Genomic DNA, 19,362 nt, shown 5'->3' with positions numbered 1-19,362 from the left:
ACAGTCCTTAAACCTATGAAAAAGAACTCTAACTACATGAGTTCAAAAATATAGAGTTTCTCAACTACGTAAAAATTGCATCTTTATGGATGCAATATGAATTATGAGGGGCTTCACAAATCTAAAGGAACAAAAGCAACCGCATTAATGAACCAGCTTGTCAGAGAGATAACAACGGCAGGCAGATTCCTGAGTTCATAGTCAATCTGGAATTCATAGTCAATCTGGAACACAGCGAACCCAAGCCCAGGCAGAAATAGTCTGTTCAGGACAGGACTCCACTCAGCTAGCTTGGCATCAGTGTGAAACAGAGCAGGAAGTTCTCTGAATACTTTTGCAAGGTGAGAAAATGTGTGCTAGCTGTTTCCTAAGAATCAAAGGGGTGGGGTCAGGGGGATGCTGATTCATAGGATAATTAAAGGGAACTGGGAATAAATAACTGAATTGAGATGTAAATTTTAAAAAACTGGACTTTTGGTCTGCAGGAGATGAGCTAGCAGAAAGCAAAAACAGTTCAGACCATGCTGGCCTCGAACTCAGAAATCCACCTGCCTCTGCCTCCCAAGTGCTGGGATTAAAGGTGTGCACCACCACTGCCCGGCCCAATAATTTTTTATAGCAGCTTTTTTGATAGCTTTGAGAATTTTTACCAGCAGAGAAAGCTATCTCAGAGTTTGTAAAATAGCAAGAAAAATCTGTCTAGATCAGAGCAGAACACACAAACAGAGACAGAGGGAGGGAGGAAATCTGGAAAGCCATCTTAGCAAAACCAAGGCGGCCAGCTTGGGCCCATGATTTGACTTCAAGTCCTTTGTTTTTGACGTTCCCAGACGCCCCTTCTCTCAGAACCCCTCTCCATGCAGAGGCTGGTCCTAGGCATCTAAGCCTCTGCAGCTTTCTAAATCGTTTTTCTGAGCGGACAATCTACTTATGTTTATTTATTCATGGCAGCGCTGGGAATTGAAGGCAGAGCGTTGTGTATGTTGGGCAAACACTACCGTTGTGCAAGCAGAAAGCCGCTGAGCTGCATCGCTTGCTGCCAGCCGCCGGAGCAAGCTGTTTTTGTTTTCGTCTTTCTGGGACTCTCGGGTTGCACGAGTGGCAGGGTCGGTCAGAGGCTGAAGGGATGGAGGCCCAATGTGGCTAGTGGGAGCTCTAGACACATCTCCGTTGATGCCCGTGTGCCTGCACTGGCATCCTCTAGCCAAGACTGTCTTGGCGGGACCCACAGTGCAGCTCGCCAGATTTGCAGGACGCACGGCCGAGCTGGCCACACCTGGTGTTACTTATTACCAAAAGTCAAAGGATCGGCAGGCCCATCAGGCGACAGTCCTGCAGGCTCTTGTCCTGAGTCACCTGAAACGCTCTCAACTGGACCTCCGGTAGAACCCGGCTTGGATAGGCTGGCCGGGGCGGCGCAGACGCAGTCACCGCCTTGGCGCCCAAGGCTATCCCGCGGTTGTCAAATCCTCACCGGTCTGCCGGGTTGGGCCAGCAGCGCATGCGCGACTCTACCGGTGCGCCGGCACACGCGCTCCCGGCTTGCCGCGGCGCCTGCGCAGTGGCAGTGAGTGGGCCCCGAGGTCGCGTCTCGGCCCAGGTCTCCGCGGTCCCCAGCGCTCGCTCGCGCGGTCCTGCCACGGCCTTCCTGCTGCCCACGCCATGGGCCTCAGCTCCGACTCCCCTGTGCGAGGTGAGCCGCCCGCGGCCGGTCCCCGCCACCCTTATCCGGACTTTCACCTTGACCATCACAAGGGCAGGCGCAGGCCTGCCGGGCGCTCGGGGGATGCTGTTGCGGGCCGGCCTGGACCACTGTGAGCAACCAGGCTAGCGGGGCGCAGTCCACCCACCCCAAACACTCCTGCGCTCCCTGAGACCCTGACATCGGGGACTGGTCACGTCGTAGATGTTTTGCTTTTGTTGGCTTTGTAATTCTAGGTAAAGAAACCCAGTCCGAGCTCTTCAGTTTTCAAGTTTCTTTCGTACTTTGCAACCGGCCGCTAGTGACAGTGGTCTGAGAAACCACTGAAAATAGCCTTTTCCCCCCTAGCGTTGAAAACAGAAGTTTGTAGAAGTCTGACCAGAATTGAATTTGTGAAACTTGGCTAGTATAAAGTCACTGGTGATCAACTGTTTAAAGTGTCCACAACCTGTGCCATATACTTGACTTGATTGCCCCGATATAAGACACCACACCCCAGGGTTTGGTTACTTCTAACCTTTAGTTGAGTAAAAGTAAAAAAGAATTAAATTACAGTGAGCCCCACTGATTCATTGAGCAAATAGAGATCTTCTATAATGCTCGGTTCTGTAACCCATCCCTAATGTAACCAGTCCCGGACGTCAGGGTGTCAGGAAGGACGTGGGTATTTGGGGGTGAACTGGTTGCCCACAGAGTGACTGACTGGGGAAGTGGGACCTTAATTTTGTAGTAGTTAGGTTGGTTCTATATGGTGAAAAGTTCTACTTAATGTCAACGAAACTGATTGGGCAGACAGGGAGAACAGCTTTTTTATTTTTTTAACATTTATTTTGTGTGTGTGTGTGTGTGTGTGTGTGTGTGTCTACTTGGTGCCATGGCTCGTGTGGAAGTGAATGGATAACTTGTAGGAGCTGATTCTCTTCCACCCTGGGAGTCCTAGGGATCAAACCCAGGTCATCAAGCTTGACAGCAGACAACTTTCTCCACTGAGCCATCTGCTAAAGCCCATCCAAATAGTTTTAAAATACTAAAGACAAAAAGAGATGATTCTCTGCAAACTTTTATTTTAAAGGATAGCCATTTGGGGACTCCTTTAAATGCATCCACTTTGGTGAGTTTAAATTTTCTCTGTGGTTTTTTTTTTTAAAATCTGTTTGTTTGTTTTGTCTTTTTGAGACATGACCTTTATAGCCCAATCGAGCCTTGAAGTCCTCTTGTATCAGCTTCTGCAGTGCTGAACCTATCGGCCTGCCATCACACCTGGGAAAACAATGTTCTTGGCCATAACACGTGACTTGTGGTGCAGTTGTTTTAATTTTGTAGGAACACTGCTGTACGTGGGTGAGGTTGGGCAAAAAGATTGCAAAATGTGTTTTTGTTTGAAATCTGGGATCATATTTCGTAAGCAGATACTAGGTCCTGATGTAGCTGTTGAAGACGAAGGAGGTGAACCCCAAGAATTAGTCACAGTTTGCAGGCTAGTCTTTCCTGCAGCCAGAAGGCAAGGGTTTAGTTTGCCTTAATTTGTGGGTACAGGGACGCTCAAAAGTGACTGTCTATTAGTCTTTTATTTTCTAAGGAGTATGAAACTTCTTGGTGAAGCCCCCAATTGGCTTCAACTTGAAGTACTCACCTTTGTTGTGCAGGATAACTTTAAAAAAAAAAAATATGAAGAACAGAGAGATCATTATGAATGCAGACCATAGGGAGAATCCCAAAGGCTTTATAAGTCTCTTCTACCAACCAACCTCTTCCAACTCAGAGTTGGAGTATACCACCCCTCCCTTGGTTTTTGTTTTTGTTTTTGTTTTTTCGAGACAGGGTTTCTCTGTAGCCCTAGCTATCCTGGAACTCACTTTGTAGACTAGGCTGGCCTTGAACTCAGAAATCCACCTGCCTCTGCCTCGCCAAGCACTGGGATTAAAGGCGTGCACCACCACTTCCTGGCCCCCTCCTTTGTTTTTAAAGATTTACTTACCTTTGTGAGTATGGGTGTTCTGCCTACTTGTATGTTGTTGTGTGTCCTGTGCATGAAGTGCCCACAAAGGCCAGAAGGGGGTGTCAGTCATAATCCTGGAACTGGTGTTGGATGCTGGGGATGGAAGAACCCTTTGGAAAAGCAACAACCCATGCTCTTAAGTGCTGAGCCATCTCTCCAGTCCCTGCAATATACCTTTTACTGTTTGCCTCTTGTGTCTTGTAAAGCCGTTGTGGTTTGTTTAGTTATCTTTTAGTACATAGAGCATCATGCAGCCCCGGCTTCGTTTCACTTGCAGCATAGCAGATGATCACCTTGAACTCCCGATCCTCCTGCCCCTGCCCCTTGGGTGCTGGGATTACACGCATGCAATATCACACCTATTTTATCTGAGGATTGAACTCAGTGCTTTGTGCCAGTTGAAACATACCCAAGACCCCCGGAGTTGCATTCCTTCTGGTATTTAGTTGAAAGCTAAAGTATTGACTTACAGGCAGATATGGTTGCAAACACCTGCTCTCCCAGCCCTCTGGAGGCTGAGGCTAGGGAATCAAGAGTTGGAGGCCAGCTTGGGTTATATAACATGACTATCTCAAAGAAAAAAATATATGTGTGTGTGTGTGTGTGTGTGTGTGTGTGTGTGTGTGTGTGTGTACATACATATATATATACGCACACGGGAGAAAAAAATGTCTGTGTTTGCAGAATTCTTTCTATTGGGGAGGGAGAACCTGGGGTACAGAGGGAAGGTGGTTAATAAGTGAGTGTCAGACCAGGGACTGGAGTTAGAGGCAATGCAGAAGAGACCCTCCCCATGGTCAGCACGGGCTGGTTTGGGCACGTACCAGTGAGCTCATGGTGGTTTCTGGGAAGTGGCCTTCGCTGCCCACGTATGCAGTCTCATGATTCTTGCCCAATAGATGGCCTTTCTGAAGTCACTCTGAACACCTCTGCACCTCCCAGAATCAGCTATCATCTCTTACCCTTCCTTTTCCACAAGGCTGACTAAACCCTTCTCGCCTGGACAGACACATTGTCTTATACTTCCTGGACATCTTGCCAATGATTGTTATTGTTTTGACTTTGCTTTTTATTGGTTATGTTCGTTTATTTCTTTGAGATAGCCCCCTGGCCGAGCTGGAACTTTCTGTGTAGAGTAGGCTGGCCTCGAACTCACAGAGATCTGCCTGACTCTGCCTCCCCAGTGCTGGGTTAAACATGTGAGCTGCCACACTTGACTACTTGTTTAAAAAAGCTCTACTCTATACAGCCAAAAGCTAATCATAATTCACCTTCACCTCTAAAACCAAGAAGCCAGCTAAAGCAAATATTCTGCACTCTCCCTCCCCCGTGTGTGCGTGTGCGTGTGCGCGTGCGCGCACGCGAGCACATGGGCATGCATGTGTGCCTGTATGTTCACACCAACAGAGGTCAACCTCAGATTCACCTTTTTCTGAGCCACCAGCCTAGCGCTCACCGATGAGGTTAAACCCAGAAGATCCATCTGTCATCACACACACACACACACACACACACACACACACACACACACACACACACACACACACACCAGTGCCTATTACTGCACTCAGCATTTTTCCATGGGTGCTGGCTACTGAACATGGTTCCTCATGTTTCCGTGGCAAGCACTTTACCATCGGAGCTACCTTTTGAACCCTCTGAACCAGTTCTTTTGTGTGTGCATGTTTACTTCCACATTCACGGGAGTGTGGTGCACACTCCTTCCTTTGCAACTCTCCACTTTATTTATTGAGACAGGTTCTTACTTCATCCTGAGCTCATTGATTCTGGCTAGTCTAGCTAAGCAGCTTGCTCTGGGGATCCCTGTCTCCCCTTCCCAAGTGCTGGGGTTACAGCCTACCCGGCCTTTGTGGGTTCTGAGAACCCAGACCACAGGGCTAGTGTTGCACATCAAGTGCTGTATTTGTATTCCCTGCCTGCCTCCTCCCAGCATTTTGAGTGTGTGTATGTTCTCCCATCCAAGTACTAACCAGGCCCGACCCTGCTTAGCTTCCGAGATCAGACGAGATTGGGCGCGTTCAGGGTGGTATGGCCGTAGACAAGTGTGTGTATGTTCATGCATGCATACGCCTATGAGGTGGGAGAAGGCGTGCCTGCTGCTGAGCAGGGGTCTGGTCCGGGACAGCTTCGTGGAGTCTACTCTTCAGTCGTGAAGAATTCAGGATATCTGGCTTTCCCAGCAAGGGCTTTTACTCACAGAGCCATCCCACCAGCCGCTTAGATAGAAATTCTTGTTTAATAAATTGGTTATTTTGTATGAGTTTAGGGGGTGTGAGTCACAGCACCTTGGTGGAGGTCAGAGGGCATCTTAATGGTCTCTCCTCCCACGGTGTGGGTCAGGGATCAAACTCAGGTAGGCAAACTTGGCAGCAAGCACCTGGTATCTGCTGAGCCATCTCTCCAGCCCTAAAAGCCTATGTCTCAATGGCTACCTTGCCCTGCCTTCTCTTGTAGCATTTCCTTACCTGGCCTTGTCCACGGGTTGTAAGGAGGATTTGTGTGTGTGTGTGTGTGTGTGTGTGTGTACGCACGCGCGCGTGCACGCTTTCTTGTTTGTCCCAAATCCTAGTCATCGCAGATACATCACTAATGCTGGCCAGCCTATTCATACTTTTTTTTATATCCTTGTTTTCTTCAGGCCCCTTTATATCTTTCCAGTTCGTTATATCACAGTATATTCATTACATTTCTTGAGTCTTGGAAAGTTATTTAATGGATTTTTTTTTTTCTGAGAAAAAAAAAATGTACAGATCATACCAAGAAACTAGTAAGCAGGTAATGAGGCCCAGGGGTTTGGAGCCGTAGCTGGAATAAGCTGTTGTCTGTGGTGGATGGTTTCTGGACAGGAAGGAATAACCCAGTGCATCCCTATGGGAGCCCAGGGTCCCCTGTCTGAGGTACCCCGTGTTGGCGCTGTTTGTTTTCTCAGTCTGAGAAAGTAAATGTCACATAAATCTGGAAGGAGCTGTTTGGTATAGGAACATCAGGGCCACAAAAGGGACAGGTGAAAATGAAGGCGAACTCGTCACCGGTCACTACATATGGTTCCTTCAACAGTGACTGCCACTTGTGCCAAACCTTGAGGAAGGAAAACATAGTGCCCCTCCCCCTCTGCTGACCCAAGCACATTCCGGTTCTGTGGCAGTTGGTGGTAATGGGTAGGTGAAGGGCCCTTGGGTAGAAACTGGTGAAGGGTGAGGTTTCTAAGTCAAAGCCAAGCAACCCTCACACTAAAGCAGGCCTGAGGGATGGGTTATCAAGAGCACTGTGGGTTTAGGGGCTGTCAGAGAGAAAGCAGAGGCTGTAAAGCAGGCCCGAGGAGGCGGGAGGAAGCAGAGAGCATGGTCACCCTGTCGCCAGGCTCTAAGCTTCCTTTAATGGTGTTTGTGTAGAAGAAAACAGGTTTGATGGATCTACATAAAAAAAACCCGCCTTTGAGAACTGTGTATAGCAAAGGAAAGAAGCTAGGCCGAGGAGGCAGGGAAGTGCTCCTGCTTGGGGAGCCCCATTCTGACCAGCCTAAAGGGGACCAGTAGAGAGAGAACCCGATAACTCCGCCCCTGACTGTTGTGAGTGTTCCCGACCTGTCAGGGAGCTTCTCGTGGTAGCTGCAGGACTCAGGCTAAGAGTGAGTGCTAGGAATCCTAAGAGACAGACCTCTGCCACAGTGAGTGCTCCCGGCCTGCAGAGACTAGACCCACCGAGCACTGGGTGTATACGCTCTGCTTCGCTCTCCTACAGGCTGAGTTTTGAATCATTTTTCTTTTTTTATCTCTTTTTCCCTTTTTCATGTTTGCCCTGGAGTAGCCAGGGGTGTTTGCCACTTTTTGCCTGGAAAAACCCCGATTGAGGCCGTAGCAATGGAGTGATAAAATAGAAACATTTTTCTTCCTTCTGGAAACTAGCAGTTTGTCCCTGATGAGATTAGAAAATTAGAATTTGGGAAGAGGGAAGAATAGAACACATACATACACACACACAGAGGGAAGAATAGAACAAATACACACACACACACTCCAAGACCACCTGTAGCTCTGAAGCTAAAGTACACACTTGGAACTGATCCAGTTCTGTTTCTCTAGCACACTGGCAGTGCTAGGACACTTATCAGGGTGGCCAGTGCCCTCGGCAGATGTTTGGTCACAGAACCTGTGTGAGTCTCCAGGGTGTGCATCTCCTGTGGTATGGCTGCTTTTCTGTATCACTTCCTCTGTCATTTCCTCCCTGGTCAAAAAAAAATAGGGAGAAGGTAAAGGTTGATTTGGGCTTTGTTTTATGATTCATCCTACATTAAATATGGTAATATGAGAAGAAGGAAATGGATTTAATACCTCCAAATCTTCTATGAATCTTCTATGAGTCGGGGCACTTGAAGTTTGTAGGGATCGTTAAAATAAATAGAAAGGGCTTTCTCAGGAGGCGGAGGCTAGGCTCCATTCCAGCAAATGGGCATCAGGGGTGGGGTAATTAATAATTTACCTGCAAAATAAGTTCCTGGAAAAAAAATAAAACCCTAAGATCACAGCATTCAAGGAACCATGTTACCTTAACTTAGGAGGAGTCTTAGCTGCCCTTTGAGCTTGTATTACAGTGTCAGCAGATGCTGTGAAATTGAGTTTTTCATCTTTTGAGATCCGATGTCTAAGGTTGGCGTCGAACTCTTCCATCCTAAATTGCCAGTGACTTCCCATTGGACCTAGCTGCTTCCTGCATTATTCATCGAAAAGAAAGGCTAGAAGTCAGGCAGATCACAATAAATTACAGCTGAGGCGAACATTGACTTCAAGATAAATTTACACAAAATGCATAGGTACAAACCATCCTGATGGGCTGGGCATACTGTATAGAGGCAGAGCATTTATCTAGCATGCTCGAAGCCTTGGGTCGGTTCCCAGTACTATAAAAAGAGAAATATTCCTGTTGAGGTGAAAGGTTTGAAGCTGTCAAGTGACCCGTGGTCTTACGGTACCTCGAAGTAACAAAACACTAGTTAATGTTTATTTTAGGTGTCATAGCAAGAAGAAATGGAAATGACCTGGGATGGGACACAATCTAAATTTCTTTGTGGAGAAAGATGCTACTGTGGCTACAGATAGAGTCTATGGTCCTTAGAGTGTGCCCGTGAGCAACACTGGGTGGGAGCCGTAAAATAACAGCAAGACAGAGATGGAAGGGGTTAACATGGGCATGGGGCCATTAGGACTGAGCTTGGTTTTGGTTTATGGAGGCACCATTGCATCCATCCCACCTGTGAGGAGTTGGACTGAGCCTGTGGAAGTATCCTGGGGTCCTCTAGCCTGTGGAAGCATCCTGGGTCCTCTAGAGCCTTGGGATTGGATTTGGCGATAAAACATGGTTTTGAACTTACCTCCCCAGGGCTTTATTTGATAGTCTGGGAACTTGTTTTAGACATTGTAGAGGTGACTGAGGAAATGCTAGGAAGGAGGCCAATGTGTTTATCCAGACCCTGTTTGACATCTTCCTGCAGCCCCTCCATGCTGGGAGCAGACAACCCTCCAAGGCCGAGGCCACCAGATAACAGACCTTGGCTTCTGCCTGGAACCAGGGTGGCTGCTAAGCACCCAGGTTTCTAAGGAGTGCTTGGATGCAGGAGGAGTAAATGCATGGCCTGTTAGTCCAGCAATTTCTTATTCTCTTCAGACAATCGGATAATAATGTTTTGCTTAAAATGAAGTTTTAGGAAACCTAGAAAGAAATTAGAAATATGGAATTTATTGAATGTTTCATGTGAGACTATTGTCATCGGCTTTATATTTTAGAGAGAGGGCGATTTGCAAATCCGTCTGTGGCCTCTGAATGACTTCAGACCTAGGGCCAGCCCTGCCAGGCAGATCCTGGGGATGCTCGGTGATGAGGAGGTTACAGATCTTTCTTTGTCTTGTCTAGATCTGGTCCTCTTTGTGTTGTAGAGTTGCATTGGGTTTGGGTAAATTAAATAAACTCATTTTGCTTATGACAGCACCTCTTGATCTTTCTGTTTTCTTTATAACCTGAGTCTTAATTTTTCAGATTTTGTTTTCTTTAAGCAATCTTTAAGCACCTTGCAGGTACACATGCTGCTGAAAATGTTGAAGAACATGTGAGATCCATCAAAGGTTATCAAGCCCCGCTGTCCCTTTTCTGTCTTAGGGAAGGGAAATAGTCTTTGGTTTTTCCCTCTTTTATATTAACTTAGCTGTCTACTCGGTGATGAAAACACACCTGCATTGGTAAGAGCTGTGGAAAGCCATAGGAAAAGAATAGCTATGCCACTGTGTTGGATTCATGTATTAACACTGAAAATCATTATCAGACTGGCAAGATGGCTTAGCAGGCAAAGGTACTTGCCACCAAGGTTGAAAACCTGAGTTAGATTCCCAGGACCCATGTGATGCAGGAGAGAACCAACTCCCAGAAGTTGCCTTCTGACCTCAATATGCGTGCTGTGAGCACACGCAAGCTACATGTAAATAAGACTTGTGATTTAAAGCGTCGTATGCTTGTCAGGTTTCATGAGCAGGCCTGTCTCCCTTGCCGTTGCAGTTGAGTGGATTGCGGCTGTTACCTTTGCTGCTGGCACAGCCGTGCTTGGTTACCTGGCTTATAAAAAGTTCTACGCTAAAGAGAATCGCACCAAGGCTATGGTGAATCTTCAGATCCAGAAAGACAACCCGAAGGTGGTGCATGCCTTCGACATGGAGGACCTGGGGGATAAGGCCGTGTACTGCCGATGCTGGAGGTCTAAAAAGGTAGGAGCCGTGCCAGTGTGGCACTTTGTCCATATGGCTGGTAGAGAAGCCCTCTTCCTTCTTGTGGAGTCTGTTCCTCCCTGGGTCTCACATCCTGCTCTCTGTTTGTTTGAAACAAAGCCTTGCCAGGTAGCTCAGGCTGGCCTTGAACTCACCATCGTGCTGCCTCTGCTGGGATTGCTGGCTCACACCAGCACACACAGCTTTACATATGCCTGGGGATTATATCTAAACTGTACAGCTGCCGTGAAATGAGCTCACATCCTACCCTCGCTGAATTAAACTGAGTAGCCACCGTCTTGTGCTTTGACTGACTCTTGGGATTTCTCCTCTGAGGGGATCTCGGGAGGAAAGTCTGCAGTCTGGGCACAATGAGAGACAGACTGAGCAAAGTGTGTGTGAGAGAGACAGGCTTTCGCCAATGAGAGACAGACTAAGCAAAGTGTGAGAGAGAGAGAGACAGGCTCTCGCCAATGAGAAACAGACTTGAGCAAAGTGTGAGAGAGAGACAGGCTCTCGCTGTACAGCCTGGAAGCCTACAGAGGGTCACTCTTGCTAGCTAGGCTGGCCTTGCACTGGTGCCACCCTTCCTGCTTTGGCTCCCGAGTGTGGATTATAGGTGTACAGGACCTCACCTGGCTCAGACTTCCTACTGCTAAGTATCCTAGGCATTCTTGTAATTGCAGTTTCTGTAACTAAATACCTAGCATATTGAATAGTTGCCTGTGACACCTGCAGGCTGTAGACATGGACACTGGAATCCTCTTTTTTTTTTTTTCAAATATTGATTTTATTTATTTTATGTATATAAGTACACTGTAACTGTACAGATGGCCATGAGCCATCATGTGGCTGCTGGGAATTGAACTCAGGTCCTTTGCTTGCTCCGGCGTAATGCACTGTAGCTGTCTTCAGACATACCAGAAGAGGGCATCAGATCTCATTACGGATGGTTGTGAGCCACTACGTGGTTGCTGGGATCCGAACTCAGGACCTTCGGAAGAGCAGTCAGTGCTCTTACTCTTACTGAGCCATCTCGCCAGCCCTGGAATCCTCTTTCTAAACATGTTGACAGGGTGATGGGCTGGGTGACCTTAGAATGTCAGGTGTCCTGAGAGGCCCAGTGTAGACATGAGTGTGCTGCTGGTCACATTCAAGATTTACTTATTATTATATGTAAGGATATTTACTTATTTATTATATTATATGTAGCTGTCCTTAGATACACCAGAAGAAGGCATCCAGTCACATTACTTCCATTTCTGAAATTGGAGTATAACAGAGACTTACCACAGCGGAATGCTGTCATGGATCATGGGTCATAAACATGGAAGGGCTATTTCAGACCTAGTAGAAAAGTGTGTTTAGGAGAGTATTTATTTTTTAAATGTGTGTGTGCGTGTGTGTGTTGTTCACCTGAGCACAAGTGCCTGCAGCGGCCAGAGACAACACATTCCCAGGGGCTTGAGTTTTACAAGGTGCCTGACGTGGATTCCAGCTCAGCTCTTCTACAGGAGCAGGTGCACACGACCTTGCCTGCTGAGCCCTCTCTGCCGCCCTGTGGCGAGGGATTGTCCACATCTCAGATTTTAGTTAGCATGCTGAGAAATGGGCTTCTATGCGTGTCATGAGTCCATGTCATCGTATTCGGTTGTTTGCCGCCCCACACTTGTCCTCCATCACCTCTTCCTGGTCCCATTTCTAAGCCCCAAGAGTTCCCCTTTCTTCTTTGATGTCATGTCGTCCTAGCCCCCTCTCCTGCTCCACTCCTGCCTCCCTCCATCCCCATCATAGTCCCTAGGGAGTGTATTTCAGGAAGCATGTCTAGTAGCTTGGTGCTGTGTGGTCCAGTGAAACAGCTTAGCAGATGGCACTGTGTCCCACGATGTCCTGAGTAGAGTATGGAATGTGAACCATAGGTTCCTGGAGCCACCGGGACATAATCTCTCAGTGTTCTGTAGACTAGACTTGCTGGAAAAGATAAAAGCTTTAAAAGCCTCCAGTAGGCTGCATTCTTACTGCATGCTGAAGCAAAGGAAGTAACGATGCTGAGTCTCCCCCTGGCACGGGGGCTCTGCAGCCAGTGATGTTAAGTGTAAATTCTGTAACTTCGCGCTGTGTCAGTGCTCACATGCTAACATGCAAACATCGGTGTCCCAGGAGTCCAGTCTATTCAGTTCTGGTGCTTCGATAAGTGGGAGTGCTTATGCCGTGAGCTAAAGTTTCTGGGAGGTGGGTCGTGTCTGGGAAATGGGAGACACGTGCACAAGCGTCTGCAAGTCCTAGGATCGATTTCTCAAACTGTGCAAGCAAGCAGCCATGAGGAAGGGGAGGGGGAGGACTAGGCCCGCCAGGGATGAGTCCATGATGAGAATCAGGATAAGAGCCTTGTCTTATGGTTCGGGCTGAAGGTCTTTCAGATGTTATGAGGCAGTAGGATGCTGGCTGTGGAAATGGAGAGAAATGAGCAGGACCAGTGGAAAGCAGGGACTTTTAAAAGACTTGCGTTTGTTAGTTTTAGGTATATGTATGTATGTGAGGATCAGTATCGGTGCCCCTGGAGCTAGAGTTATATACAGTTGCGAGCCGCCTGATGTGGATACTGGGAACCAAACTCAGGTCCTCTTGGAGAGCCGCACACACTTAAGGCTGACATCTCCCCAGCCCTGGCAGTGACTAATCAGGGAGTCTAGGGCAGAAGCTACAGGACCTACGTGTGTGGTGTAAAGGGAGCCAGGCCTTCAACAGAAACAAGCAGCTCTGGGTGGAAGGCTGGTGTCCCCAACACGTGGCTGAGGAGTTGAGTTGCAAATGTGTTTGAGGTGACGGTTGAGTGGAGATGTGCAGCAGCAGAGGCCCTCATGTAGGGACACAATGGCCTCAGAAGCCAGCAGAACTGGTGAGTCCAGGTGGACCTGATAAGAATCCAAGATGGAATCTCAAAGGATGTTCTGCACTTGGACAGCACAGAGTCAAGAGGCGGGACAGGCCTGGGGAAGAAGTAAAGAGAGAGAGTCCGAGTGAGAAGGAGAGGGACTGGGCTTTGGTGTTGAGCTGGCCTAGCCGCACAGCCAGGTGAGTGGGTGGTGATGGGGACACCCTTGGATTAAGTAATTAACAGCTGACCTTTTGCTGCTGTTTCAACAGAATAATTAAAACTCTGCATCCAAGTCGGTGACAGCCTGTGTTGCTGAAAAACAAATGCCACATGTCTGAGCTTCTCTGCGTGATAGGAGACAGGGAAATGGGTTGTGGAGATGGGAGGGAGGAAACGGCCTTGCATCGACCTGTCCCATAAAGTAAACATGGACTTTGTTAGAGTTGAGAACTCAGCGTCTCAGGAGGAGTCAAGAATAGGAACAAGCCAGTGCTCTAAATGCCCATTAAACTGTGCGAGTAGGCCAACACCTGCCCCAGGAATCCTCGGCTTCACAGTCAAGACCAGGAAAGCCGTGTGGCTCCAATACTGTGTGGCTGCTCACTACTGTGTGTAGCTCCAATTCTAGGAATCTGACGCCCTCCTCTGGCCTCACAGACCCTGCACACACACGGTGCACTGACAGGCATGGAGACAAAGTAGGCATCACTAGATCATCTGCTTCACTAGTGTCAGAGGAAAGTTCACGTAGCAGTGGGTATTTCCCTGTCCGTTTCTCCCTCCTGCTCAGTGAAGTATGTGTGCTAGCCAAGAAAATACAGGCTGGGATGTGTGGGACTCAGGTGTCACTACCCCTCTGCCAAGCACAGACCAAGCACAAGCATTAGACATTTCACAGTCTTTCTCTTTTCCTAGTTCCCGTTCTGCGATGGGGCTCACATAAAGCACAACGAAGAGACTGGAGACAACGTGGGACCTCTGATCATCAAGAAAAAGGAAACCTAATGGACAGTTGCGAGGCTGCACCCAGCGTGTTGTGATGTCACCTGATGATTTCCGTAGAATGGCACCCAACCCCCCGTCTGATTGGCCTCCCGGGTTCTAGGGGTGGTTGGTCCCTGCAGATCACAGCTCTCATGTTCATGGCATCAGCCTTGCTACTGAAACATTGTGGTGCGCATTTGTTGAAAGAAGAAGAAAGAAAAAGAAAGGCTAAACCAACCTCATGCTATATGGGTTATTTTGGTCTTGTAAGGATCCGTTCCTTTAAAATAATGGTCTTAGAATATAGTTGTATCTTGAGGTTAAAGTATTAAATTATTCCAAAATCATGTACATGTACATTGTACTTGTCAGTTTAAGGGAAAATCTTTTCGTATCAGTTCGTTAACTTGGAAAGTAACAGGTTATGGTGAGGTTGCGTTGATTTCTTACACCCGAGAACCCTGCCGTGACCCTGAGTCTCCTGCTTGAGCTGGTAGCATGGATTCAGTGTGTGCGCTTTAAATGTTTTCAGTCAGGATTCACCGAATGTTGTTCTCCTTAAACTTGCCCAGGTCACCAATAAAGGGGCGGCAACTTCCTTTGTGTTCATCTCTGTGGATATGTAACTGATCCACTGTAGACACCGCTAGCAGAAATCGAGGCCACAGTGGTGTGGGTTAAATAGTCACAAAGAATGTTGGGGAGATGGCTCTGGATTGAGTGCCCACGTGAAAGCCAGGCAGGCATGGCAGCTTGCCTGTAACCTGAGCACTGGGGAGGCAAAGGTAAGAACAAGCCATAATCAGCGAGGTCTATGTCCAACAAGAGACCCCCGCCTCAGTAGGTAAAGTGGAGAGCTCTACAGGAAGACAGTTAGCAACCTCAGGCCTCCAGGTGAGCACACACATGCAGTGCGCACTTGAGAATATGATTGTGTGCATGCACAGTATTCTAGAACTCCAGCCCAAGAGCAGAAAAGCATCAGACTGACGTCATGGATGAAGGCGAGACACCCATGGTCAAGTATACTGATCTGCGAGTCACACAGGCTCGCTGAGAGTGACACCTTTCCATCAAAAGCATAGAGAGCTTTTATCTCCCACTCCGGATACAGACCCCGCCCTCTTTTCTACTACACAGTCTTTGTCTCAGTAAGGCTGGAAGGCAGGTGTTAGTTAATACGCAATGGCTGCTCTTCTGCCTGAGCCCCAGGCTCCAAGTATCTTCCTCCTTTGACCCCGGGGCGGGGGGCGGGGGGAGCCACTGGTTTGCAGCATGCTGTCCTCTGTTTCATTTACTGACCTCAAGCAAAGCCACTTGGCTTCTCAGCCTTTTTAAGCGTGCGAATCTTGTGTGTTTGTGTAGGGGGTATGGTCACAGGCGGATGCCAGAGGTCTCTCATGGATTTGGTCCTGGCCAAGTTCTAGATGCTATAATTCCAGATGCACCTAGCCTTTACCGGGGCTTCGAGGGCCTGGTCCTTATGCAAACGCAGCAGGCACTTTAACAACCAACCCATGTCCCCGGCCTGTTTCTCAGCCTGTAAATGAACAAATTAGACTAACTGGCCCTCCCAGGGTTTGTCTCCAAATTTTAGACCAACATAAATTGAGTGGCTGCCCAGGAAAGGGAAGCTGCTGGCCACTTGGACTTTACTTTCTGCATCAAGATCTTGAGTTCACGTAAGAGTTTACAGTGTGGGGAACCATGTTTAGAGATAGGGTGATGTCTGTCCGACAGATGGTGGAGTCTACACACCATGACTGAATATCACAACTGGTGATACAACTTACAAGATAGGCTTTTAACTGTGGTGCTGTATGATAAGGGTGACTTCATAAATGATAGCCGCTCCCAAATAGAAGCTTTTCATTTCTTTTCATCCCTTACGATGGCACTCGGCTTTAAGACAGACACCGACTAAAGCACCCAGTTAGTTGCCTAAGTGGCATAGGCTCTCTTTGTTTCAGTTAGTTGCCAAGCTTTTTTTATGAGGGACAGTCTTACTATATAGCTCAGGCTGGCTTTGAACATAGACTCTGCCTCAGCATTCTAGAGACACAGGCCTAAGTTACCACAGCGCATCTCTCCCTGGCAGGCAGAACCGCTTCACTTCACAGCTTTTTCTTTTTTTTCTTTTTTTTTTTTTTTTGGTTTTCCGAGACAGGGTTTCTTTGTGTAGCCCTGCCTGTCCTGGAACTCGCTCTGTAGACCAGGCTGGCCTCGAACTCAGAAATCCGCCTGCCTCTGCCTCCCAAGTGCTGGGATTAAAGGTATGTGCCACCACTGCCCGGCTTCACAGCTTTTTAAATAGACGTGATTGTGCTAAGTGAAGCATTGTCCCCAGGTTATGACCAAGGACCAATTTTTAGCTATCCAGGAGGGAAAAATAATAATAATAATAAAAAAGTTACCAGCATGAATTTACTCTGTATTGTTAAGACTATACCAACATCTCCAGTACTGAACTATCCTTCAATGAAATGTTGGCAGTAGTATCGACTCCTTTAAGTGTTGTTCTTGACAGAATAAGTAGGTGGCAGCCATAGATTGTCCATATGAAGTCACAAAGTCTAAGGCTCACCAAGCCAAGGTCCCATCTAAAGTTCTAGAATGTTACTAAGATGTCAACGCCCTTGGATGCTTGGCTAAACTTTCAAATCTGATCGTGAGCTCAGCACTTCGGGTTCACTGGAAATTAGTGATAGCTTTGAATGCTTTAGAGCTCTGCTCCAGATACCACCATGGGTCCAATCCAAGGACAGTACTACTGCATGACAGCCGTAAAGAACAATCCCGAAGGGCGAATTTCCATTAAGCACCCGCCTTTCCCGAGCAAAGGGGCTTAAGCAGTCTGGGCTTGGAGTCAGCTCAGGGGCCTGGCATATGCAAGGGCCAGGGCTCAATCCTGAGTACCACAGTTTGTCTCAGAGTTCCATAGAGGGGTTGCGCACGTGAATAGATTAGCTGAGATCGCCAGGATTGCTGTCGGACTGCCAACTAGAGGTGCTCCTTATAGCGTGGCCTCCTAATGTGTTAGTTGCTGTGACAAAAATACCCAACAAAAGTAACTTAAGGACGGGTTTGTTGACTGACAGTTTGGGGTTACAAGTCCACCATGAGAGACTATGAGGCAGCTGGTCACATGGCATCCACAGGAAGCAGCAAAGGGATCCAGGTGCTCAGCTCACTTTTTTTTTTTAAAAAACTCATCAGGGACCCCTTGCCATTGAATGGTTCGACCCGGTGAAAAGATCTTGCCATCTCAGCCGGGTCTAGAACCCCCTCACGGACAGACAGATCCAGAGGTGTCCCTTAGGCAGTTCTAGATCCTGTCAAGGTGACAGTCATTATAAACCACCATATCCCTGCACAACCACAAAAGCCATTCTGCTTCAGACATGCTACGGGAACGCCAGGCCGGCCTTGTGTCGGGAAGATACACCTCCCTGTGAGTACCTCTGAGTGTCTCTGGTGACAGAATAGACCTCATGCTTCCGACCCATCCCAACAGAAGGGCCACCAGAACTTCTTTACCAAGGCCTCCGTTGAATCTACCGAGTTCTGTAGATTTCACAGATTATCATTTGTCCTCCAGTGTGTGAATGATGTGTGTGTGTTGGCATGTTGAGGTCGGAACCTTCACATGGGTCTGGGGATCTAACACAAGGTCAGCACTTGGCATCAGGCAGGCAGGCACGTTACCTGCTGTGTCATCTCATCTCACTGGCTCCCATTTTTTTTTTTCTATCAAGAATGATTTTTATCACCAGGCAGTGGTGGCACATGCCTTTAATCCCAGCACTTGGGAGGCAGAGGCAGGTGGATTTCTGAGTTCGAGGCCAGCCTGGTCTACAGAGTGAGTTCCAGGACAGCCAAGGCTACACAGAGAAACCCTGTCTTGAAAAAACAAAAAACAAAAACAAAAAACAAAACAAAACAAAACAAAAAAAAAAAGAATGATTTTTATCATCCCTTGCCTGCTTAGGACTTGGGGATGAATTGTTTCAACTTATCACAACCATCACATGCCCAAATTGTTTCTATTGGGCTGGGCAGTGGCTCATCCACTGTAAAATACAATCTCTTATGCTATCTGTCTCTTTGAGCAATCCTTTTTTGGGGGGGGGGGTTACTTAGGTTAGTTTTCTTATCATTTTGTTTGTTTTCTTTTGTGTTTGTTGAGCCAGGATCTCCCCATGTAGCCCTAGCCTTGAACTCCAAATCCTCCTACCTCAGCGTGCGCACCCACGCACACACACACACACACACACACACCACACACGCACGCGTGCACACAAACACACAAAACCATCCACGCCCAGAATCCTTGTTCTTCCATCTTTATTGACACGATCTGGCTACATGTTCAGCCCACTATTGTGACTTTAAATTTCTCCACCGTCATGTTTCCGACACACCAGCCCCACTGTGAACTCTTCTGAGAATCTCATTTTTATCCCTCAGAGCCCTGCCAAGTCAGATGATTTCAGGATCTCTCTTGGCTTCAGTCTTGGCTCTGAGCGCCACCTAGTGTACAGACTCTGTTACTGACAACACCAAACCGTAATTTACCGCTCATCTGGTTGGGTACTGACGTCACTGAGCTTGTTTTCTGCCCTCCCTCCTCGCGCCCCCTTCCCCCCCACCAAAGCGGGATCACTTTCAGCAACTGGCATTTGTGACTTCCCTGTGGTTTGGACATCTGGTTTTGGAAAATAGCCTGTAGTGTTCTTAATCCCTAAGGGTAAAGTTTTACATTTTTGGCCATTCATGTACATGCCTGGAGCAGCAGTAAATACTGTTTCAAGTTAACACCTGAAATGGAATGCAGTTTTTAATGGCTACAAAGATAATTGCCCGAAGCCAACAATCCCTGCCGTCTCCTCTTCAAACCTGAAAATCCATCTTGCTTGTTTTGTTTGTGTGTGTTGTTTGTTTTGTTTTGTTGTTTTTCACTTGTTTGTTTTCACTATTCTGGTATGCTACGTCTGTTATGCTAAACTTTTTTTTTTTTTTTTTTTTTTTT

General features: G+C 47.6%; 1 protein-coding gene across 2 annotated transcripts; it reads left to right on the top strand.

Annotated features, from left to right (window-relative positions):
• The first annotated feature begins 1,501 nt into the window (after positions 1 to 1,501).
• On the top strand, positions 1,502 to 14,931 carry Cisd1 (CDGSH iron sulfur domain 1). Of its 2 annotated transcripts, none has more exons than XM_031348045.1 (3): positions 1,502 to 1,693; positions 10,266 to 10,471; positions 14,265 to 14,931. In XM_031348045.1, the coding sequence occupies exons 1-3, from the start codon at positions 1,663 to 1,665 to the stop codon at positions 14,352 to 14,354; spliced, it is 327 nt and encodes a 108-aa protein (XP_031203905.1). In that variant the 5' UTR covers positions 1,502 to 1,662; the 3' UTR covers positions 14,355 to 14,931. The 2 variants fall into 2 exon arrangements, with proteins under 2 accessions (XP_031203905.1, XP_031203906.1); XM_031348046.1 differs by lacking the exon at positions 1,502 to 1,693 and adding an exon at positions 6,866 to 6,880.
• Positions 14,932 to 19,362: the final 4,431 nt, after the last annotated feature.

Source organism: Mastomys coucha, unplaced genomic scaffold (genome assembly GCF_008632895.1).
Source record: "Mastomys coucha isolate ucsf_1 unplaced genomic scaffold, UCSF_Mcou_1 pScaffold3, whole genome shotgun sequence".
NCBI classification, from domain to species: domain Eukaryota; kingdom Metazoa; phylum Chordata; class Mammalia; order Rodentia; family Muridae; genus Mastomys; species Mastomys coucha.
The sequence above is the reverse complement of the archived record's forward strand: the minus strand, read 5'-3'. Positions and strand labels throughout refer to the sequence as shown.

Excerpts from the sequence above, each read along its gene's own strand:
- Cisd1 (XM_031348045.1), top strand. The coding sequence starts at position 1,663 with ATGGGCCTCAGCTCCGACTCCCCTGTGCGAG. Across the intron at positions 1,694-10,265 it reads CTCCGACTCCCCTGTGCGAG|TTGAGTGGATTGCGGCTGTT; the intron begins GTGAGCCGCCCG and ends TTGCCGTTGCAG. Across the intron at positions 10,472-14,264 it reads GATGCTGGAGGTCTAAAAAG|TTCCCGTTCTGCGATGGGGC; the intron begins GTAGGAGCCGTG and ends CTCTTTTCCTAG.